The sequence below is a fragment of the Cuculus canorus genome, chromosome 4 (genome assembly GCF_017976375.1).
Source record: "Cuculus canorus isolate bCucCan1 chromosome 4, bCucCan1.pri, whole genome shotgun sequence".
NCBI classification, from domain to species: Eukaryota; Metazoa; Chordata; class Aves; order Cuculiformes; family Cuculidae; genus Cuculus; species Cuculus canorus.
The window spans coordinates 39,581,741-39,606,354 of record NC_071404.1 but is presented as its reverse complement, the minus strand read 5'-3'; the positions used below and the strand labels follow the sequence as shown (position 1 = coordinate 39,606,354).

Sequence of the window (24,614 nt, the reverse complement as noted above, 5' to 3'; positions counted from 1 at the left end):
AGCGCCATTCTGCAAAAATGCTGTAAACAAACCACATCTTTTTGACACATTAAAACTTGCTAATACAACCTTGGCATACATAGAGGGATTTTCAAAGCCATTTAAACAAAACCAAAATAAACTAAAATGGAAACCTTGTACAATTTGATCCAGGCCCTCTTAAAAATTTCACTGAGTATAATGAAATGCGTCTCATATATGATAGTGATAGAAAAAGAGCCAGAGGGGGAAGACAGAAAGGTATCATTTGGCCAGAAATACTCAGTTGCTTGTTAAACAGACAATAAGTTTCAATGTGGCAGCTCCTCAGAAAATAAGACTGTCTGTTATACAGTCTCACTTGTTGTCTCAGCAACTTGAATGACTTTGAAGAGAGAAATGTCTTGCTACACTGAGTCTTACTTTTTTTTTTTTTTAATTGAAGCCTGCTGGCTAGCTGAATGGATAATACCAACCAAAATTTTGTGTAATAAAAAAAACCCACCATAATATAATCCATGATTTCACTAGAAATTATACAGGCATTGCCACATAAAATTCCCGGAAGGTGATGACAAAGCTTTATGATTTTTCAGTGTATTGCCATTTATGTAATCTTTATCATATGTTAACAGTGAACTGCTTCCTTAATTAATGCTTTCTCCGAGTATTATCATATCCTTTTGGCAGAAGGAGTTACATAATCTTCCTCTTTCAGGTCTCCTGCAATGGCTGGTGGATTGTTTGCCATTGAACGCGATTTCTTCTTTGAACTGGGTCTCTATGATCCAGGGCTTCAAATTTGGGGTGGTGAAAATTTTGAAATTTCTTACAAGGTAACACCAAAAATTGATAACTAATTCTGTTTAGTGTATATTTCTTTCTGTAAATAGTTCTTTTTGGAGTTCAGACAAACCTTCCTCTGATGTGCACCACCTCTGCCTCATGAAGCCCAGTAGGTTTTGTAGTGAGGAGATGGTGGCAGGAATGTGTCACCTCAATGTTTCCTCGTGGGCTTTGGGGCAGAAGTGTTCAGAGAGGTGGCCTAGTGCTGAGACCAGAATGCTGACTAATATAGATTTTGTGGATGATTTGGATTCACACCACCTCCTTAAATATCTGATCTGAAACCAGACTGGCAAATTTCATGAGGGGGAACTGAGTGCTGTCATGGTGAGTATAGAAAAATGTTGTTTCTAACCCAAGTGGTTATAGAGAACAAGTACCTCTGAGTTTATGCCTATAAAGTATGTAACGATGCAACAAAAAGTAATCTGCCCTGGTTTCCTCCTCCCTACCATCTTTATGGGTAGAAAAATGATCTCATATACTTTTCAGAATTTCAAGAACTTCTTTACAAGAGAAGTCTTCATAATTGAAACAGTAACTGCATAATTCACAGCCACTGCAGATTTTATTTTCACTCCTAGGCATATGTGTGCTCTTCAGTTAGCAGGAAACGTAAGATGATAGTCATTAGATTCTTGTCGCTTCAGTATTCATAATGACACAAGTGGTAGACAGCAGGAATGTGTCCTGATTAACAAACAAAAGTGAAGATATCTAATATCCTCATCAGCGATCTGTGAAATAGTAGCTGAATTTTACTAAAAGTACATTGAGAGCTCCCCTAGCAACTCTCGCTCCTCATGATTTTGAGGAAAGCTCTGAGTGCACTTGCTCAGCTGTAAATCCATATGCAAAAGTTAATTATTAAGGATGATACACACAGGGTCTTTATCCTTCTAAATCTCCATCTTACTTAGATCTAAATCACAATTGAAATTGCATACAGTAGTTTTGTAATTGAAGTGCTGATTATGTAGAGACCTCCAAATTGATTGCAGGTAGATCACAACCAGTCTTCAGAAGAACTAAATATTTATCAGTATTGCATGCCAATAACAAATGTAATGACCTTGCATATCTGAGGGGGGTTTTGATAAAACTTAAGAAAATTAAAATTAATATGATGATGCAGTGAAAGACTGTGGTGCCTGGTTTTCCTTATGATGTTAAGTCATGTTTTAATCTGGAATTCAGGCTAATTTGGAACATCCCCAAAGTTAGCTTGACTTAGGATTTGATGCTACCTTTTGAATTTGTGAAAACTATAAGCAACTAAATTCTGATTTAGATATATTTTGTATTCTTTAAGTGGATTATACAAGGATATGTGGGAGGGAGGGAATTTCAGAATGTTAATAAGTTTTACCCATTTTTTATTTTTGTCTACTGTAGTTAAAGAAAAAATCTATTTGTACTTTGAACAATGGGTTACCAAAGACATCTTATCTCCTACTAGGCTTTCTTAAGAAAAACTTAAATATGACCGGCATCTAACCAAAGCCCATCTTAATGATGATATATGAATTGCTTTAATAAAATAAAAATATTATTAATTCTGTCATAATAAAAATTACCCGATTTGTGGGCTCATTCATTAACTGTTGCTTTAAAACAGCAGTGGAATGAGATGGCAAACTTTTTAAAAATCTTTTTTAAAAAGTTATTTAGAGTAATTTCATGGCTGAGTTGAAAATGTACTCAATACAGCCTTTCATTTCAGAGAGCTATTATGTTGATGCTTACATCTGAAGCAAAAATATTTAGATGTAACACACAGTCAGTATAACAAGAAGAGTAGTTCACATTTCTTCCATTATTTATTATCTGTTTGTCTGTCTTAAATGCCTGTGCATGTGTATTACTACATTTGCTTTAACTTGTAGATCTGGCAGTGTGGGGGAAAACTGTTGTTTGTGCCCTGTTCTCGTGTTGGACACATCTATCGCCTCCAGGGCTGGCAAGGAAATCCACCCCCTGTGTACGTTGGGTCTTCTCCTACATTAAAGGTATTGTTTTGCTGCAAACTTGAAGGTGTTTTTCTATTTTAGATAACAATAGTTTTAGATAAATCTACTTAAATTATCAGTAGCAATTTAGACAGCACTTCATCCAGAGCTATTTAGTGTGTAATGCTAAGATGGTCATCCTCATGGGAGGGAAATCTTTGTGTCAATCCTACTGTTACTAAGATAACTGCTGTCACTTTTAAAAAGGATGAATCTTAAATTTCTGGAATTAACATGTAGTTGCATCTGACCTGTTGTATGTGCTTTGAGGTAGCAACGATATCCTTGTTCTTCACAGAACTATGTCAGAGTTGTAGAAGTGTGGTGGGATGAATACAAAGATTACTTTTATGCCAGTCGGCCAGAGACAAAAGCGCTACCCTATGGAGATATATCTGAGCTGAAAAAATTCCGTGAAGATCACAACTGCAAAAGTTTTAAGTGGTTTATGGAAGAAATAGCATATGATATAACTTCTTATTATCCACTACCACCTAAAAATGTGGACTGGGGAGAGGTAAGTACAGCATATAACCTCTTATTTATTTTAGGAGCTTTTTTTTTAGAAACTGGAAATTCAGAAGGAAGTGATTGTTCCTTCACTTCAGTCTGAGAACAGGCTCTTTGATTACTGCTATACTAAGGTACATGATACTAGCCAGAGAGCTACAGAGATATAACCCAAGGTAAAATTATATATATACTTCAAGAGGTGTGATTTTTTTCATTAGTTCCATAGTTACTTGAAGGATTATTGTATGTCTAGCCCTGTCTTCAGTTATGTCTAAAGCTCTTTTTTCCATAAATGGAATTTTGGGAGTTATTTTAAAGAAAAAATGTGAATCCTTTGAGCTTTGGAGTACTGGCAAAGATTAATAGGTGAAAATCTTTTCCTGTGAAGGTGTAGAGAACAGATCATGAAATCCAGGTGGAGTACATTCTGCCTGTGTTTCCTAGCCTGGGATGTACTCAGACAGTTAGAGCCTCAGCAAATCCCTTACCTGGAGGTAATAATTTGATATGATTCAGTAACAGTCATCTCCAGCATTAATGTATACAAGTACAATTGTGCGAAATTAAGGATGTGGTTACAAATTTGGCATTTTCCTGTGGTTGACACAGTATGTCACTGGGCTGATGGAGTACAGTTTGCTGAACCCTGCCTGTTTCATTCCAGGTTTTAACCCACACATTGAGGAGCTCTTACTGCAGGTCTCCTGCCTGCTTTCAAATTAGTTGGGTTTTTTTCCCTTTGGGCTTTTTTTTTTTTTTTTTTTTTTTTTTTTCCAGCCTTGCCTTATCTCTCCTGTCAGTTTTACTTTTGTAGATCATGGAGACAAACCCAGAAAGTTGTCTCAGTAGCAAGGGAGGAGCCCTGTGTCCCACCAAATATAACCACTTTCTTTCCTAAAGATGCAATGGAACCATTTCTGCAACTTTGAAAAAGCATTAGAAGTTCAGTTCTATGATGTTTCTTATGGCCAGGATTGTATAATCTCTAGTTTCTCTGAGGAACTGGCGATACAGAGGATACACATGGTGGAAGGAGTTACAAATAGTCTTGTATTTGAGGGACCAGGTGTACAATGCCGCTTTTATTTCTTACCTAAAAGTTGCCACAAAGCATTGGTTACTACATTAGCCTTAGGCCTCCTTCTGAGTCACATAAGGGGTTGGGAAGGCATGTTACATATTACTCTTCACTGAGGTGAGAGTATCTGAAAGAGAATAAAATAATAATAGACACCCTGTGGGAAGACATCCCTGATGAAAGCGAGCAGCTCTGGTGAAGCAATAGGAAAGTCGGAAGTTCAGAGAAATCTCTGAAGTTTTCTTCAGCTCTTCCTCACTGAATGCTAGTTATCTTATATCTGAGAATTTTTTTCCCTGCTATTTGTAGCACCGCACTAATTGCATTTCCAAACCACTAGGAATAGAAGTGTGAGGTTCATCTTCCCTAACACTCTCTCTAAGAGTCAGGTCTAAGCTTAGTCCTCCGGATTTTCTTCTGCCATCACAAAGAATAAAGAGGCTATGGTAAGAAAAAAATAGGTCTGCAAAGAATATTATTTGAGTAATGAAGTCTTTTTAAAGTTGTTTGCTGCCCCTTCTGAGAAGGGAACAAGATAATCAGCAGTTGAGGCATGCTTTCTGACAGGACTTTTGTTCTTTATCCCTGTCCCAGTGCGTGCCCCTCATCAATTTCATCTCTTTTTTTCCCATGTAACTGCTGCTGCAGAAAGTACTTCTGAGGACTGGGTCAGTGGGCTGTGCCTGGCTGTGGTTGTTAAAATCTGTGCATGACTTTTCTTCATCTCATTTTGCTCATCCACAAGATGAGAATAACTTAGCTGGGCTGCTGCATTATTTATGGAAACCTGGGAGACTGAACATGCTTTGGTAGGAGATTGAATAAGTTAAAATACTTGAAAGTCCTACATTTCGATGTCATTAATTTGAAACTGAGCTTTTCAACTCTAGCCTTATTGGTGTACTCTTAACTGATGTAAGAGCCCGCAAATGAGTGTGGGCAGCCTGAAGTTCTATCTCCCAGAACCATTAACATCAGTATTTGCAAATTTCATATGCAGGTTTGTCTCTTATCTCTCTGTCACGTATCAGGTTTTGGTTTGAAAGATAAGTTGGAATTTTCTGAACTCCTTCACGCTTATTTTTAGCTTGAGACTAAGTTAGAGTGCAAAACCTCTTTTCCAGATTAGAGGCTTTGAAACAGCTTACTGCATTGACAGCATGGGGCACACCAACGGTGGCTTTGTTGAGCTTGGGCCGTGCCATAGAATGGGAGGAAATCAGGTAAGGAGCTTGGAGGCAAGTCTGAAGGAGAATTACTTGCTCTGAGTGATAACAGGTTGGTTTCCTATTAAGCCTGTACGTAAGGTCACTTATGTGCTAGCTGCAAAGATGAGAGTTGGGAATTTTCCCTAAGCATACTGACATTGCTAAAATGTGGGGATCAGAAAATGTCTTTACAAACACAAATGGTACAAAATTGAAGGCAAATTCATATTCTCTTCTTCAGTGAAGCATGTACATGAGGAAGCAAGAGCTGTGTTTTTAAACAACCATATCACTGCATTAGGACAACTGCAGCTCTTAGCATTGCTGCTGATTTCATCATTTATCTTCACCTAATAATTAATCCTTCAGGAATCGACCCCCGTACTCACTTTGGCTCAAGTATTTCACAAAGTTGTTTTGCTCTAATAGAAGTAAAAGACACTTTTATGCAGTAAGTCATCATCTTCCACCACAGGAGACAAGAAATTGAAAACAGACACAAATTTGTCTTTTACAAATTAATTGGCAGAACATAATTACTAAGGAATGGTTGCAATGTGAGCTGCTGTTGTATTTGACCTGTATCTTCACAAACTTAACCTGCATTACCACACAAACTTGCTGGTTTGCATTTAGATTTCCTTTGTTGGTTGGAAGATTTTTTCAGTATTTGAAGTCCTTATTTATGATGACATGGACTTGAACCAGGCAAGTTTTGTCACGGCAGTCATGAAGTCATGAGCAGGATGATGCTTTTAAAAATCATATATGGGTTAGCTCTTAGTAGCCCATAGAAATGTCTCTTTTATTTTGATATTTAATGAAAAAGCTCCCTAATTTACTTTTTCTGTATATGTTACCCCTAAAAGCCCTGTAACAGTTATTTAATTAGAAGTAGCTGAGATGATGTTTTTGTATCTGGATGCATTAGTTTGGCATTTTACCCATAGTGGAAATCAGAGTTTTACTTTTATTTATTTTTACTTTAGTGGATTGTTTGGCCACCAAATCATACAAAGACTTTCAATCAAACACTTTCAGAAATCTTCCTAATAGGGATCCCTTGATTTTTGTCATTTTTGTCTTGCGAGGTCAGCTTCTTAGCTTTCAAAATCCTATACGTAAGTTATTCATAAAACTGAGTGTCATGATAGTAAAGGGCATTACATCATGTAAAAGAAAGAGCCCTCCTGAAAGGAAGATGTAAAAACACCAGAGAATATTTTGAATTGTGTGATTGTGTTGGTATTTTCAGTGTTTCTGAAATATTTGAGTCAACTGTTGAAAAGGTGGCTTTTTTTTTCCCGTTAGCTTTTCCGAATCAATGAAGCTAATCAACTCATGCAGTACGATCAGTGCTTAACTAAAGGACCAGATGGATCCAAAATTCTGATTACACACTGTAATCAGAATGAATACAAGGACTGGCAATACTTCAAGGTATGTAATTGATACACAGCAGAAAAGCAATTATTTGCATGCTGGGGTTTTTGCACCTGTTTTATTATTTTACATGTATCTGAAAATAAACATTTGTGACAGTTAACTGTACCAAGTAGAGTAAATTGTTAATTGCACATTCTCAGAAATCGATGCTTGCCAGGAAAATTCCCTCTAGGGAAAGATGCTTTTGCTAGCGGTCCTAGTTGCTGTCTGTAGCAGAATCTTTAAGGACAATCTTATGAGGCTACATGAGCTACCACAGGTATGTTAGGAGTTAGCACTTGTCTTGAAGGAAGCAAAGAGGGTGTCTACCACGAGTGACAGAGTTTCTAAAAGCTTTTTGTGCCATCAACTTCTCTCCTTGTATGCTGTCTGTCAAGAAAGTCTTTGTCTAATGGAGAGTGAGAAGATTACTTAAATGCTGAGGTGCATTTAGCACCTAGGGACAATATTATATCTAATTTTGGGAAGTCTGAATTGAAGTGTCACTCCTTTTAAAGACAGATCTTTTTAAGCATGTATATATATACACATACATATAGGCATAAGTAAACATAGCGTTACTCTGCCTTTTTGTGTTGTCTTTGCCTTCTTCAGTATTTCTTTTTCCTGTTCGTTAGCCATTCTCTAATAACATGCTCTGTTGAGAATTCTGGGTGTGGTACCATTATAGTGCTATTGCAAAATCTATGAATTTTTAATAAATACTTTGAATGTTAGCTAATCTGCATGCAGGGGCTGCTACAGTCTATTTAGTCACCACATCTGTAAGTCTTCTATTAATTCTAGTTTTTAAAGTGTTATTTTAAAAAATGTCTAAGGTTATGTTTCTGTTTGTCTCTTAAAAAATGAGACTGAATAGTTTAAGGATGATGTTAGCCTTGGATATAATAGCTACACATAACTTGGTTCTGTGTCTAAGAAACTCTTCTGTGTTGATATTCCTTCAATCTATCTAGCACGTGGCATATTTATATTAATTCATTAGCTGGTTATCTGTGTTTGCCTGAAAGATGTAAGTGCATCTGTTGAGTGCAGCGAAATCTGTTTCCTATCCTTTAAGACACCTCACTTTTTTCTGATATTTGTGTAGAGCTAGGAAATCTCAAGCACCAGGATGCCATTTTCACCCAGCTTTCTTGTGCCATGTAGACAGACAAAAGTCTTCAAACTTGAGATTTAAAAATCAGTTAGCAATCTTCCACTGCCTGCTGACTTCTGCTTCAATATTGGAATAGTATATAGCACTTGTTAACTCTCCAACCTTTCTGGTTTGTCCGAGCATGTTACTTGGCTCTTCGCTAAGCATTTGTTTTGTGCAAGAAGATCCATATCCTCCACAGTCGTACCAAGTAGTGTAATTGTTTGCTTATTACTGCAAGTTATAAGGAAACCAGTAGGTATGGTCTGGGATGTAGAACAAAACACTAATTAGCTTCCAGGAGGAAAAAAAGGTGGGGTGAGAGCAAAGGGACCACCAAGGGTGGAATCGAGCAGATACTAGAAATTTGGCACACTCTGCTGTTTCTTCTCTGCTGTTTCTTGAGTTTCTTCTAGTGAGAAGGGTGTAAGGAATGAAGTTCTTATGAACTGCTGAAAAATGTTGTGGCCTTGTGTAAATGAAAGCTGCCAGATTTTATCTGGTTGGTTGGTTTCTGGAATTAATGTTTATGTGCTAGTTTGGTGAGAGTAACGTCTGTGCTGCTTGAGTGTTGAGCAGTAGCAGGACTCTAGTGCCCACGAGCAAAAATCCAGACTAGGGCTGGTGATTGTCTGCTTATTGCTTTTGTTCAAGCATCTGCTTACCTCTCCAAGTAGAGGCCTTCTATGTCTCCATGTCTGCCCACTGGCAGGAATGGATATCAAGCTGAACCAACATTCGGACGTGTACGTGCACGTCGGAGTGGGAGAGGGTGCCTGTGCCAGGGGAAGCCTGTTTTCCCATGGGCACTGGGTGTGCAGGGCACGGCTGCAGAACCCCAGTTCAGCTGCAGTGCCATGAGTTTGTTTCTGCTTTGTTGTTCTCCATGCAAGATGGAACTGGTCAGCGAGTCAGGGCTGCATCTGGTGTTTGTGGTCAGCAAGCAGAAGAGAGGCCACAGGCTGCTTTGGTATGTGTGAGTCTTGGGTAGTGCAGCATCAGGGGTGTGGAAGGAACCAAATGCGTGAGTCAGCCTGAATGCGCTAGGCACAATAGGTCTGCAGTTACTTAGGCAGCGTCCTGTTGCTCCGGAGGCCAGACTTGCTCTCATACCCTCTTTTATTCTTTCTACGAGCCAAACAGAGAGCAAAGTTACTGCTTTTTTTTTTTCTTGCCCCAGTGTGGTTAATGTTGGTGTTTGGCAGTTGCTTTATGTGAAGGCTAACGGAAGGAGGGTCTGCCCAGTGAAGTCTGTTCTCATAGAGCTGTCCTTAAGAGTTAATGTTTTGGTTTGGTTACGGGATGGGTGAAGTGCTGGAAGTGTTTTACACACTGTTTTGCTAATTTGCTTACCTCTTTGTTGCTTAAGAGAAATGCAAGGCGCTACGAGTAGATCTACGTGGATCAAACATTTCATAATGTAAAGGCTGTGAAAATATAGGTTTTCTGTTCTGGGACACTGAAGCCTGGTTTTGTAGATAGCTATATTATAGTTGCAAAGAAGATGTTAAAAAAAACCAAAACCTTAAAAAAAACCAAAATCAACACATGTTCCTGATGGTTTTGTTTTCCAGAATCTGCACAGATTTACTCACATCCCATCAGGGAAGTGCTTGGATCGCTCCGAAGTCCTCCATCAAGTTTTCATTTCAGAGTGTGACTCCAGTAAAGCTACGCAGAAATGGGAAATGAACAACATTCTTAGTGTGTAGACAGACAAAAACCTACCTACTGACACATTAATTTGTACAGGACTGAAAATAGCCTGAAAACTGCTGCAATTATTAACTTTGTACAGCTGCAAGCCTCCTGGCTTGGATGAAGGACATAGACGAACTGTGATTATTACAATAACATTATCATCTGCAGTTAATGTTTACAAAACTGCTTTACCTTAAACTCTGTAGATGTTTACATCTTTTTGTTTTAAGATGTTGGTAAATTAATGTGCTGTTAGCTATGTTTCATAGGAACATAGTTAAAAGCGTTGTTGTCTTCTTTGGGATTACACTCAGGGGTCTGAAGGCAGTTTTTTTACACACACTTGAAAAGGTTGGAGTAACCAGATTTTCATAGAACTTGGTGAATATCAACCTGTTGTATATTTTATTTAATTTTACATCTTACTAAGCACTGCCACAGGTTATTAGCCAGGGTGGCCTTCTCTCACAGTCATGCTGCTTTTTTGAAAGGTGAATTTGAACATATTTAGTGCCTCTCTCATTTCTCTCTTTCACAAGAAAAGCATTTGTTGGAAATTATACAATGAATTTTTCTGAGCTGTCACCAGGGGTAGGGACCAGCTGTACCACCCTGTGTAATTATTGCATTGCTGAAGACAAATTCCTTTTACTAGTTTGGCTGCTCTACTTCGACTGGACACTTTGTACAGTGCAAGGAAGAGCTTAGTGTCTACTTTAGTGCTAATGTGGTACATTCTGCTGGAAGTAAGCACCCTCACAATTCCAGTTAAGAATTTGTAAGCACTAACTTGCTTGTTTAAACCATGCCTTACATAAAAACAATTTAAAATAAAATAAAAATAAAATAAAGCTGCACAATTATGTAAAACTTAGAAATAATCCAGTGTTTCATTTATATTCTTATTTTAAATGGAAATAATGTAGAGTTGGACTACAACTTTTAATTAAGAAAAAACATCCAGCTCTTTAACACATCTGCGTAATTCTTTGCAAGGACATCTGTCAACTAGATTGGATGCCAGATTTGGATTTTAAAAGATAAGTGGAAATCCTGAAAACACATTTATTCATACTAATTTTCTTCTTATTTTTGTCATTGGAAACTTTTCCTGAGGGATTACAAACACAAAATACAGCCACTTGGTGCTATAGTGTATAAACTAGAATGCCAAGAAGTTTCTAAAAATGTTCTGGATAGGAGTATAAGTATTTACTCTGAATGAACGGAGAAGTGGAGGAGAAATGACTTATTCTTACTTCCTTATTCCAGATTTTGTGACTGTTAAATGTTGACATCAGTGTACCAATTTCATAAGAGTTATGCCTATAATGTCACACTGTTAAATATGACTAAATACTTCCCTGAAATCTAGAATAGCATTGCATGCAGCTTCCATTGATGTTAATAAGGTTTATGTATCATATTCGGTGACAGAGTTTGATCTTTATAGGGCTGTCTGCACTGATCTATTAGTTTGGGATCTTTCCGAGTTTCTTCAAGCTTCTCATCTATCCTTTCAGAGCTATGAAAAATAGAAAATAAAGGAGGGAGAAACTGGAAAAAAAATGGAAAATAAGGGTATGTGCTGGTACTTGTTCCTTTAGTGTATGAAAACTGACTCCATTTTTGTGTGTTAAGTAGATTAATTTAATCATACGACTATGCATAAGAGAAAGTATGGTGGCACATAAATTGTGCTGGTGTGCATTTTTAATGGATATTTTGTGCAATTCATTGAAAGCTGATGCTCTATGTGACTATGAATCTGTGAGGCTGAAGCCTTACAAAACATGAGATCATAAGAAGCTGTTGCTGTAATGACTTTTTCCCACTATAGCTGGCTTGGAAAAAAATAATTCCCATATTCTTGCTTTGTAAGTTGATGATAATATCACTATGCATTTCTACATATTTTATAAATTTGATTTATGCAGATTTTGATACACTGTATGTTTCTGTAGAAATTGTATAAATCCTTAAAAAATTTATTAGGGATAAATCTGGGAAACTTATGTATATCTTACTTATGGGTTGCTTCTTTTTTAGGTAAAGTAAATAAAATATTTGAATTTTTGGGTTTGCTATACTTTTACAGAGTAAAAGTGGATTATTATCTTTATAGAAACCCTATATCTAAATCTAGACAGCTTTAGTGCTACAAACTTACAAATATTAGAAGCATTTTATTTTACTTTTTATCTAGGTACCTTTTGTCATATCTGTGAGGACTCATGATTTTTTCCAGTAAAGTGAAAAATGAAATTCCCACTGACAATTGCCACATGGACCTATTTGGATTTTTGTATCCAAATCTGCCCTGGTCTAATTAGGTAGATTTAATATGCTTATAGAAAATAAAGTTTAGAATTATTTCTAAAGTAGAACCAAAGATCAAGACAGATCGGTAGTATTTTGACTGTATATTTTGTCTTAGTCCATGTATGCTTCCACCAACAAATATGTTTCAATCAAACATTTTTTATTTCCTGAGAATGATTTTTAGCAGAAGAGTATGCAATTAAATCAGGACCTGAAGACACAAGTTCTGGCCTAACACCAAACCTAAATGCTAAAATCTACATCACTTTTTTACAGGTGGGATTCCCGATTCCTGGCCTTGTGTTTGGATATCAAAAGGCTTCTTTGGCAAAACAATAGGAATACAGTTCAGTTCACATAGGGAATGTTAATTTATGTATGGAAACAGGGGCTGATAGGAAAGAGGGGATATCTTTCTTCATTACCAGAGATCCTAGCACCAGGAGAACCAACAGCAACCTTCGAGCAGTAGCAAAGATACTGTCCCCAGTGCTGGCATCCTCAAAGTAATTCATTCTCTTTCCCTAATGCCAGTCTCCCTTCTGTCTCCTTCTTCTATACCATCTGCCTCCAAACTTCAGTCCCTAAAGCCCAATAGTTAAGATCAACTCACTGCTCTAAAGCTAGACCAAGAAGCCTGAGATCTATTATACTACACCAGAGATGTAAAAATTTTATGCTTGTCTATGATCTTCATAGGCTTGTGCCTAAAACACAAAAGATGCTTTTCTAGATTTTGCTGCACATCAAGCGTGGTTTTTCCCTTTAGGTTAAAAAAAGGTCAAATTGTGGAAGATCCATGGAGAGGCATAGGAATAGGGAAAGAAATTTCAGAACATGCAAATTGTCCACAATTGAACACAAACTGGGGGGTTTTTTTGTAAAAGCATTTATTATTTGTTCCCTGCTGTTCCATCAGTTGTAGTAGGTGAAAAGAGCCAGGTCAGAAAAAATAGATTAGCAGTGTCTCTGTTTCTGGTTGTTCTCCTTGCATGGGAATACTCGGTCTAGCTGTGTTCTGAAATCTTACCTTGCTACATTTATGAAAACAATCTTTGAGAAATGTCAGTGATTCTTCAAGGGGAATATTTACTTTCTGGGAACATCAGAAGTCATTATCTGTATTTAATCCTCTGGTTGTTGGCTTTACTTACCCTGCAAGCCTCCTCTGACCTCCAGTAGTGTTGGAATGGTAAGCTGCCTAGCTGGGCTGGCAGAACGAGTCTAGGCAGAAAAAGTAATAGGCTATCAAAAAATTCAGGTGAGTTGGCCTCCCTATCTATTTAAAAAAAAAAAAAAAATAAAAGGTGCATACCCTGTGAGCAATGCCTGAAGCTACTTTAGTCCTCCTTTCACTGTGGGAGCTTCTGGTCATCTTCCCTCACATGCCGCTACCACAAGTGTGTGCACTGGTGCGTGCTGCCTCGCTTATCCAACCCACAGCTGTATTTGTGTGGATTACACATCTCATTAACCCAGTTCATTTTTAGTAGCCTTTGTTTTCTAAATCTAAAAAACATAGTCTGTTCTTTACACTGAAAAGCAAGTACTCTCCGTCGCTCCGTAACATAGGTCCTAGTAAAAGAAAAATAAGCTTTTACTAGGATTTTTACCTCAGGATTTTTACCACGTTGTACTGCTCTGTAGCTGTACTGAACAATAGTGTGGATGGAGACTCTTCAGCAAGGCAGTGGCATAGCTTATGGTCTGATGGGTCTTAACTGACTGATGGAAAATGCACATTCTTTCAGTTAACAGGTCAACGAAGATGACAAGGATCAAAGCCTGTAAGGAGGAGTTCATACAGCTGTTCAAATATCAAGATGAAAAGGTATATTTGCATGTTAGATATCTTCTTTTTCTCACCAATATACTTCACTGAAGAGAAATGTGATTGCTTTAGAGAGAAGAACTGTGGTCTATCCAAAGCGGAGTGTAGGTAAAGCAGGGCTGAGGGCTAGGTGGGTCCTGCAGGTCTTGTGAATGCAATCATTTGATGTGATAGCAGAAATGCCTCCAGTGGGCTGCAAATTCTAACAACTCGGCAGTGGTTCTTCTGCAGAGCAGGAAGGTGGGAGAAGCATTGTAGCAATAACCCATATAAAAAAAAAAACACCACCACAGTAAATCCTAATTGCAGAGTTGTGCATGTACGCAACAGCAGCCCTTTGGCTAAGCATCCCAGAGGTCCTGAAAGGGGGAGGGAAGTGAATGGAGAGATGATATTTTGCTTTCGTGGAAAGGGCTGCTGGTGGCAGCATGTGTTAGTCAAGAAGGCAGCATGCCCAGAGAGTTGTTAAAGCACAGTCTGAAATGGAGATGAAGTAATCATGCTTGGAACAGGCTTTCTGAATCACTTGAACACACTAGGCTGAAATGGGAATCAAAATACAGCCTTTTTCCCTTGAAATTTCTGGAACGATTTCCTCAAGAAAATAATGTTGGCCAGTATCTTTGAAGAAGCCCTTACATTAAGCAGTGGTGGATCTTTGAGTATAAAGTCCTCGGATCTTCTTCTGTGTGTGCGTCTTCTCTGAGTTAGACCTGTCATGAGACACAGCATTAGGACTTGCAGCCATGAAGGCTGATACCTGCATTTCTGAGGGCTGTTGGGTCAAAATGTGTCCTCTGCAAACTGTGCAGGGATCCACGCTGCCAGGGATCTTGTCCCACTGCAGAAGCACTGTGTCATTCTGTGGTACACTCAAGAGACCTCGAGCCCTCCCTGGCAACAGACACCTTGCTAGCCTGAGTCTGGAGAGTAGCTACACCCTATTGCCAGAGTCCTCAAAGCCATCACGGTTGCCCAACAGGCAGCTATAGTTGCAGTTCTCATATTTTTATTTCTGAAGCAGCAGAAACAATTAACAGAAGTAGAACTGGGTAAAAGCAGAAGCCTTCTAGGGCATTCGTATGGGTTCATAAGAAAGGAGATGCGGGAAGAGCTAACCAGAAGAAAAAGCATGCAGAGCTCTGCAAGTGCTTCTAGTCATACTGCTGTTTCAATTGCACCAAGGAGTGCCCTGACGCCTACCTGTCATGAAGATGCCAAGGAAGCCCAAAAGACAGAGCCTAATCAACCTGGCGATGGAAGAGAAAACTGCCTGTCCTGCTGTCTGGGAGTGAAGGTAAGATGGTGTGGGGTGTTGCTGAGGAAACAATTCTGTAGCCCTATAGCAGAGTGGGTGCTGGTTACTACTGATGTTAAAAGCTATTAGGGATAAAGTAATATTGGACTGAGCCGTTCCCAGCTGGGGATAGAAATCACTCCTTCTGGGTCGTTTTTTTTTGGCCTGTTACTGTATCCCATTATCTTCTGTGTGATGATTATGAGAGGAATGGAGTCCATGCTCCAGAAATAGCAGGACCCTTTGTCCCTGATGGAAAAAGTTGAAAAATATTTTTACTTATGATAAGAACTGGGCTTACTGTAAGAACTTAAAAAGGGCATGCAAGATCAGACCAAAAGGCCAGCTAGCACGGTAGCCTGTCTCCCTTCCTCCACAGGGTAGAGGGAAAGGAGGTGACAAGTATATTTGTCTAACATTGTCCCTACTTCTGGCAATATACAACTCAAGCACTCTCTCACCTAGAGATGATTTTCTATTCAATAATCCAGAATTTGTCTAACCACTGTTTGAATCTAGGCAGACCTTAGTCATCCATCACACCTGATTATGCAAAAAGTTTCAAGATTTCTGAGAGGCGCTCTGGCTCTGCGGTTCAGTCCTCTGCTGAGACAAAACAGTGAGATTTAGGAGAATTATGAAGGCGTGTTAAAGGTCTTAATTCCCTAATTCCAAGAGCTGGCTTCAAGGTAACAGCACTGACAATAAACATTCACAGCAAAAAGGCTTTTTAAAGGGTGTGGTCTTGTCCACTCAAACTGCATCCTTTCAGCTCTGCTGGAAAACTGATTTATGGGAACAAACTTTTTCTTATCAGGTAGTTCTGAATCTTGTGCGTATCCCACACTTAAGCTGAGTTAATGCATCCCTCAAAGTCTGCGTGCATTGGAGAATGCAGCAGTGAGCTCAACATCTGGGCTGTGTTGCAGCTCATAGGAGGAGCCCAGCAATTTTTTAAATGCAGGGGTTCCTGGCAAAGTACTTATGTATTTCAAGATGTGAAAAGAAATACAAGCCAAAATGAGAAAACAAACAGAAAATTAAACATATGCTAAGGATAGTAAGGCAAGTGCAGTAGAATTAATGTCACCACCACAGCAAATAATCCATCACTGAGCAATATGCACTAGATTATGTACCAGTACAAGATGCCTGTGATACACTGTTATGAAACAGTTCAATAGATCATTAGCTAATCCAAGATAAAACTCCTGCTCCATTTTTCCTGACTCTCTCTCTACACCCATTTGTAATTTCTTTTGTGTTGAGTTCTAAAGCCTGCATATAGTGCAGTCAGTTCCCAGCTCTGTAGCTGTTCTAATCAAGTTTTTCCCTTTGAAAAAGCACCAAAAAAAAAAAAACCCATAACCCAAAAGAGGCATATTTACAGTTCTTCAGATCACAGGTTTTGCTTGGGAAAAATAAGACCAACTTTGTAAACAGACTTTGTTCTAAGTTGATCTAAGAAAAAGAAAACTTTATATTCCTTTAGAAAGACAGTAAGGAAATACTAAATATTTGGTTTGTTCTTAACTCTTTACCTAATAATGCCTAACACGCTATTTGATTTTGTAGCAAACATCTGTTACATCTTCACAGGATTGTCTATTATAGCTTCAGCATCTCCTCGAGATTAATGTAATGCAGTTTATTGTCTACCTACATTACCCATGACATAACAGTTAAGCCTGCTTTTTCCCCTTCCCATGTGTTGAGGGAGCACACATTAAGATGTAATATACTGTAATATATATATTTCACCTACTGGTTTTATTACCCTGTCACTTCAGGCTTCAGGCTGGCTTTTTGCAGTTCTTCGCTGTTAGCTCCCATCTTTCTTGCAGCACCATTCACCAGGTTTTTTCCAAGTCACTTACATATACATTAAACAATAACTGGTCATTAACCCCATCTCCAATAACAACCTATGGGTTTTCATAGGTGATTTTTCTCCACTGGTGAAACTGATGACTAATTCCTATTTCGGTCCTGTATTGTTAACCAGCTATTTATTCATGTAAGGCCTTCAATTATTTCTTTTATGAGAAGTAGGCCAAACCATGCTCAAGCAGACCAGAACTGCCTGATCTCCTTTACCTTCATGTTCACTGCTTTCTTTGAAGTATATTCACAGGTCTGTGGAACAGGATTTCCTCTCGTGAAATTGCAAGTCCTACTTAGTCATTCATCCAGCAACTCTCGGCTGTGTTGTGGTTCCTACCAGCTTGCCATATGGGTATTACTGTTCTGAAGTTCCTCTGTCTCCATAGAATGCTTTCTAAAAATTAGTGTCATATTTGTGACCTTCCATTCCTCTAGCACTAAGCAGTTTTAAGTGAAAAAATATAAAGTACAGTTCATAGTTCAACCATTTCATCCTTGAGTTTCCTTAGAACTCTTGGATGAATACCATCTGTCCTGTCATTTTGTTTCAAAACCTTTTACACTTGGATTTGAGACAGATGCTCCACCATGCCTCTCCCATTAAAAAGTTCTGTCGTGAAAACTTCCTGAAGCTCCTCTTCAAGGTTTTTTTTCAAAAAAAAGGAAAAGTCCTTCCTGAAATCTTCTGTAGGCATTGCTACTATATCTTGAGCATCTATTGTCCCTAGGAGAGCTTGGCAGCCCTGCTAGTTCAGACGCATTTGAAAATTATTAGTCTGTTTCCTTAAGTCGTTCTGATGCTCTTTTTCCCTGCCATGCATTGATATGTTCGGCCTGCCAGGGTGCAGGTTTCTTCTGGATTAAAGGTTTAGAAATGAACTTTAAAGACTGCTTTCCTACATTTGTTATTTTCTCATACCTGCTCTTCATCCACCTCAGTCTTATTTTTGGTGGTCTTTTGGTCTGCTTTGCTGGGTGGTATGCCTTAGTGCAATGTGAGCAGTCTCCCTGATGCCTGTAATCATTTTGGGCATCCCTTTTAGTTTTGATTTGAGACAGGGCTCCTAGTCCACCTCCAGTGAAAAGTTTCCAGTGATTCGTTTCATGAGGTTGTCCATATCGAGCGTGCATGTGAAAAACTAATTTAACTTTTCTTCTATGAACTTATCTTTTCTAAACATCGCCATTACACTTTGATCACTTCCTAGTCCCTTCCAGCACTAGTTCTTTCAGTGCTCACAGATGGGCATTATCTGAACATCCTGACCTGACATACCCTACTTCTTTAAGCTTAATTTGAAAATAGTAATTTTCACATGCTCTTTTTCATTTGCCTTTAATCTATATTCAAATCTGTTCTTATAGAAAGGACAAAATATTATTTTAAAAAATTACGAATTATCTGTAGCCATGACATCATACTCAGTTGATAGATCAGCCCGATGCAGAGCTCTACTGTGGTTTGCTGCGGCTCATGCTGCCATGGCATGCACACAAAATGTAATGATGTAATTTGTGGGCCAGCTGTAGCCCAGCATTTCTGGCAGGTTCTTTCCCTATCTGTTGTCTCCCTCACCAGGGATTCAAGCCCGTGGCTGCCTTTGGCTCACTTTTTTGTCAAGCATTGGAACGGACTACCCAGGGAAGGGATGGAGTCGCCATCCCTGGAGGTGTTAAAAAAGCATGCAGACAGGGCACATCGGGACATGGTTTATCAGGCATGGTGGTGTTTGGCCGATGGTTGGACTGGATGGTCTTAGAGGTCTTTTCCAACCTTAATGATTCTATTCTACGTGGGTCACGCTACTAGAGCAGTGCAAAAGACTATTTTTGCAACAAAGATCTCTCCAGCAGTCAGGATATATTTGTAAATGAGATCGTAAACAAAAGTAACCCACAAGTGGCTTTTCATAGAGCATTGTTAGGACATAGGACAACAAAGTGACAATATTAGGCAGTTGTAGTTTGTGCAGGAGTTGTGCTGAAGCTAAACTGGCCAACTAATGCAAAACAAAATGGGACCTAAAAAGCCATTTTACCTGAGAAAAGTAGAGCTCCTTTATTCAGAATTACCTCAAGATATGCTCTTATTCTGACACATTACTTATAATTCTGTAACCCATGCAGCTTTCTAGGACACCTGAAAGGTTACATTTTGTTTCAATTTAAAAGCACTTGAGCAGACATAATAAACATTTCAAATAATCAAACTAGTCAATTTATTCTGACTACTGCTCCACTGCAAAAGATTATTTAAATCTAATCAGAAAGTCTTGAATCATCACTATTCAGTTCCGGGAGAGAGCCTGAAAATTGAAGGGAGGTGATGGTACATTTCTACAGGGAAATCAAAACAGGATATGCTGAAACTGAGTGAGAGCAGCAGTCTCAGCTACATACAATGACAGGGAATTGCCTCTAGCTGGAAGAATTTGAGTTAAGGATAAAGGCACATTAGGCCTGCAAACTTTACAGGAGAAAATGTTCTTGACCGCAGGCTCTACTGCACACAGAACAACGGCCTCTCACTTCCAGTTTACACCTGCAGCTTCCTAAAATCTGTGCTTGCAAAATGGAGCATTTATCCCACTTGAGCTGAGTATCTCTGGCAGGTCCGACATATAAAATAGCAGCTAATCCCTCTGATACTACTTTAAGTATCTCTGGGGCAGGGTGGGGAGGGAAAAACAATTCTGGGTTTCTAAGGCCTTTAAGATTAGTACCTCCTTTAGCTTAAAAACATTTTAATTCTTTTTACAGTTACCTTATTTCCATACTTTCAGGAATACACAGTGCTTTTGTCAAGACTTATTTCAGAAAGTGCTGTGTTATTATTAACCTACCACAGTAACATTTACTATGTTTATAGTGCTGAAATCGCTTTTTATCTTCCACTCCTATAACTGCATGGAAAATTTTTTCATAAGTTGATGGACAATAGGGAGACAGTTTAAAAACAACAAAAAGCTGCAAGCCTGCCCTTTATAGTACTTGGTATTTTTGATATTAATGTTTTTTCCCTGCTGAGCATTTAAAGGCTAGTAAAAGCTATCACATAGTATGTCTCAATAAATTAACTTTAAACTATTAGTTTAAATCTCCAATTTCCCACTTGCAAAGAGTTAGATATCTAGATTTAGACTTTTAAATATATTAGAGTTAAAATAAAACCTGAAAACCAAGGAGTAGTGTAACTGACAATACTGTTAACCACCACAAAGACGAACATATACGGAGCACATGTTCTTTACAAATGCCTCCTCTTTCCTGCAGGAATCTATTGGCATGTGCGGAAATAACATTCCAACATTTTTCATGCTGTTCTGCAAGCTGTGTATTTTATGACAAGCCACTAATACTGAGGCCACAGAGAGAGAGAAGAGTAGGGAACATCTGGAGAGACATACATCTAACCACATCTGTCTTACAGCCAACTTTCCTGCCCTGATATGGACAGCAGAAAAGGCCAGTGACCTTGAGCTCTGGGAGAGAAAGTTGCTAAGATTCACTGATTATCAGCTAATACACCAAGATAAAACTTTTAGACCTGTGCTTCAGTATTATGGGGAAAGAACACAACACAGGAATAATTATCAGCAACTTCAGTACTTTAAAAATGAGGTATTTTTCACATTTACAAGGTAATATAAAGTAACTGCAAGTATAAGGAAAATAATCAATTGCAGCTAGCAGTAGTATATATGGGAGAAAGAATGTGGTTAAAAAAAGTTTAAACTGCTGTATAAAATCCAGGAGCCAACGCTTCAAGAGACTTGCCAGTTTTGCAGTAACAGCAACAGCCCAAAAACGCAAAACACTATCTTGCACAGGGCTTCAGCATCCTGGGAATACCCAGCCTCTCAGAAACATCAGGAATAAAACAATAATCATGTACAACATTTTATTACAAAACTGTTAAAAAAAGTAATACAATGCAATATACTACAAAATATAAGATCAGCTATTAAGCTACCTCCTTTGTTTTACTTAGCTATAAGAAAACACCTGGCTATCAGTCACTGAATTTCAACAAAACCATTAAATATGCAGAAACATTCCACAACATTTTTTTCTTAAACCAAACTGTAGCAGCCCTCAGCTACTACTTACATTAAAGAGGTCTTCCTACAAAGGACCATATTACCTATACACAATTCTGTACAGATTTTTATACTGAAGCTAACAATGAGCTGCACTCGAGTTCACATTCTTAGCAAAATATTGGATTTTGAGCATAAATCTTTACAGCAGGACATTCATTTATTCCTCATCCTCCTCTTCTTCCTCCTCTTCATCTTCTTCCTCCTCTTCCTCCTCCTCTTCTGGTTCTGCTTTCTTCTTAGATCCTGCAGGCCTACCTGGGCCCTTTTTTCCTGCATCACTCTTGCTCTTGGCACGATACGCTGCAATATCCTGAAAGAAAAATGTGATTTAGTTGCTGGCAATGTAACTCTGAAGACAAATTGTACTGCTTTGGTAATTTAACACTATGCTGTGCAAAACAGTCTGTGCAGAAAAGTGGGGTTTCAGCCTTGAGACTTTCATGCTTACACCTTTTGGCAAGAGAACACAGACTCCAGGTAGTTTTAAAGACTTTTTATGACTTCAGTGTCATTTGGAGTTTGACTATGTATTTCACCAAGCAGGTGACCTGTTTTCTGGAAGTAAACCATCTTATTGGTAGAATCTAAAGACACGTAAAACCACATCCAGGTTCACTGTAAACATTCCAGATACCTTCCATGCCACACCTTTCTGTGTATTCTGAAGCCTGACAAAGGCTGACATAACACTTAGAATTACAAACCGTATGTGATTTAGGTGCAAAAGAAAAGTCACACATTTACAGTGAACTCTACAACTGTAACCATTATTTTATTGGTTTCACTGTACCTTTTCATATTTCTCCTTTAGTTTTGCAGCCTTCTGTTCATATGGCTGTTTATCTTTGGCTGACTGTTCAGACCACATTTCACCTAATTTTTTTGCTGTATCTCCAATCGACAAGCCAGGGTGATCGTTTTTTATTTTCGGACGGTGTTCAGAACAGAAGAGGAAGAATGCAGACCTAAAACAAAAGACTGTGATTAAAACTTAAATGTCAGACTATTTAAACTAATACTTCATTTCCAGACACAGGAACACTCACGGTGGTCTTTTGGGAGCGTTGGGGTCCTTTTTCTTTCCCTTCTTCTCGCCTTTGGGAGGAACGTAGTTTTTCATCTCCCTGTCATAACGAGCTTTATCTCCTTTAGCCATTTCTTCAAACTTCCCTTTTTCCTTGCTAGACATCGTCTGTGTGCGCACAGAGGAGAAAGGAGAAGAATCATAGGATACTTTGTGTTGGAAAGGACCTTAAAAGATCATCTAGTTCCAATGCCCCTGCCATGCGCAGGGACATCCCACTAGATCAGGCTGCCCAAGGCCCCATTCAACCCGGCCTTGAACACCTTCAGGGATGGGGCAGCCACAGCTTCCCTGGGAACCTGTTCCAATGCCTCACCACTCTCACTGCGAAGAAATCCCTCCTTACTTCTAGTCTAAATCTACCCCTCTCCAGTTTATACCCATTGCCCCTAGTGCTATCACTACAAGTCTTTGAAAGCAGCCCCTCACAACTTTCAGGTACTGGAAGGTCGCTATAAAATCCCCTCAGAGCCTTCTCTTCTCCAGGCTGAACAAGCCCAACTCTCTCAGCCTGTCCTTGTACAGCAGAGGTGCTCCAGCTCTCTGATCATCCTTGTAGCCCTCCTCTGGACCCGTTCCAACAGCTGGATCAGATAAAGCGCCCGGTGACCCACTAAGGACCGAGCAGCAGCTGCTGCCAGGGATCTTTTCCCAGCATCCCGCGGCAGGGGCTCAGCCCGGCTCGGAGCCCCGCTCACCTTCCACCTCTCCGAGCATTTCCTCGAGAACTCGGCGAAGTTGACGGACGAGTCCGGGTGCTTCTTCTTGTGCTCCTCGCGGCAGGTCTGCACGAAGTAGGCGTACGAGGACATCTTGCCCCGCGGCTTGTTGGGGTCGCCTTTACCCATGGCGAGCTCGGTCCCTGCGGGCGGCGGAGGCGGCGTCAGGCCCTGGGACACCCGCATCCCAGCCCTTCCCGACGGGAATTCCCTCCTCTCCCCCGCTCCCTCCCGCTGCCCCCGGCGGATGGGTGGGGGGTGCCTTGCCTGTCTGCGCGGGGCGCTGCTCCCTCCGCTGCTGCTGCCGCTGCTAAATGGTTTCCCGGCGGCGCACTTACAGCCTCTTGTTTTCCCACAGCCCTGCCCGCCACGGCCCCTCGCCCCGCCGAGCGCCCCCCTCTCCTCAGCCCCCCGAGGCCCCGCCCACCGCCGCCCCCATTGGCTACCGCGCGCGTTCAAACTGCCCTAAGCCCCGCCCGCCACGGCCGCGACCGCCGCCCATTGGCCGCCCGCCGCGTGACGTCAGAGCGCGAGCGGGGTCGGGGGGAGAGAGCTCGTTGTTGCGCTTCGTACTCGTTGGAACCGGTTGCGGCCCGGGCGCGGGGGCGGGGGCGGGGCGGCCGCGCGCTGGGCGGCGATTGGCGGACCGCGACGGTTTAAAAAACCGCGGGGAGCCCCGTCATTGGGCGGCGCGGGGCGGGCGGCTCCGGATTGGGCGGAGCGGCGCGCTGCGGCGTGGTTTGAAAATACAAAAGGCAGCGAGGGGGGCGGCAAAAACAAGAGAAGCCGCCGAAGGGGGACGGGCGGGGCTGGCTGGCGACTGAGGCGATTCCATCTCCCCGTCCCCGTGGTTGTGGTGTGGCCGCCGCTGTCCCCTGCCTCCCTTCTGCCCGCGGATCATAGAATCACCAGGTTGGAAAAGACCTCTTGGATCATCGAGTCCAACCATTCCTGTCTGCCACTAAACCACGTCCCTAAGCACCCCATCTACCCATCTTTTAAGTACCTCCAGGGATGGTGACACAACCACCTCCCTGGGCAGCCTCTGCTAGTGCCCGATGATCCTTTCTGTGAAAAGTTTTTTCCTGATATCTGTCGGAACCTCCCCTGGCAGAGCTTGAGGCCATTCCCCCTTGTCCTGTCCCCTGTCACTTGGGAGAGGAGGCCAGCTCCCTCCTCTCTACAATCTTCTTTCAGGTAGTTGTAGAGAGCAATAAGGTCTCCCCTCAGCCTCCTCTTCTCCAGGCTAAACAACCCCAGCTCTCAGCCCCTCCTCGTAAGACTTGTTCTCCAGCCCCTTCACCAGCTTTGTTGCTCTTCTCTGGACACTCTTCAGAGCCTCAACATCCTTGTGGTGAGGGGCCCAGAACTGAACACAGTATTCAAGGTGCAGCCTCACCAGTACTGAGTACAGGGACAGAATAACCTCCCTGGACCTGCTGGCCGTGCCATTTCT

General features: G+C 40.5%; 2 protein-coding genes across 5 annotated transcripts in view; one reads left to right on the top strand and one right to left on the bottom strand.

The window, feature by feature from the left end:
- Positions 1 to 10,256, top strand: part of GALNT7 (polypeptide N-acetylgalactosaminyltransferase 7) — a 91,120-nt gene extending 80,864 nt beyond the window's left edge. For all 4 annotated transcript variants that reach the window (XM_054064632.1, XM_054064630.1, XM_054064631.1 and 1 more), the window contains 6 exons: positions 698 to 815; positions 2,712 to 2,834; positions 3,133 to 3,351; positions 5,550 to 5,648; positions 6,945 to 7,073; positions 9,792 to 10,256. In XM_054064632.1, the coding sequence (XP_053920607.1) occupies positions 698 to 815; positions 2,712 to 2,834; positions 3,133 to 3,351; positions 5,550 to 5,648; positions 6,945 to 7,073; positions 9,792 to 9,929 (826 nt within the window). In that variant the 3' untranslated portion in view covers positions 9,930 to 10,256. The remainder of the gene's footprint in view (positions 1 to 697; positions 816 to 2,711; positions 2,835 to 3,132; positions 3,352 to 5,549; positions 5,649 to 6,944; positions 7,074 to 9,791) is intronic.
- Positions 10,257 to 21,139: 10,883 nt separating this feature from the next.
- Positions 21,140 to 23,561, bottom strand: HMGB2 (high mobility group box 2). Its single transcript, XM_054065290.1, has 5 exons — positions 23,426 to 23,561; positions 23,138 to 23,301; positions 22,402 to 22,547; positions 22,146 to 22,320; positions 21,140 to 21,665 (listed from the first exon to the last, which is right to left on the bottom strand). The coding sequence occupies exons 2-5, from the start codon at positions 23,285 to 23,287 to the stop codon at positions 21,513 to 21,515; spliced, it is 624 nt and encodes a 207-aa protein (XP_053921265.1). The 5' UTR covers positions 23,288 to 23,301; positions 23,426 to 23,561; the 3' UTR covers positions 21,140 to 21,512.
- Between the last annotated feature and the right edge of the window lie 1,053 nt (positions 23,562 to 24,614).

Excerpts from the sequence above, each read along its gene's own strand:
- HMGB2 (XM_054065290.1), bottom strand. The coding sequence starts at position 23,287 with ATGGGTAAAGGCGACCCCAACAAGCCGCGGGGCAAGATGTCCTCGTAC. Across the intron at positions 22,321-22,401 it reads AACGCTCCCAAAAGACCACC|GTCTGCATTCTTCCTCTTCT; the intron begins GTGAGTGTTCCT and ends CTTTTGTTTTAG. Across the intron at positions 21,666-22,145 it reads TAAAGGAGAAATATGAAAAG|GATATTGCAGCGTATCGTGC; the intron begins GTACAGTGAAAC and ends TTTTTCTTTCAG.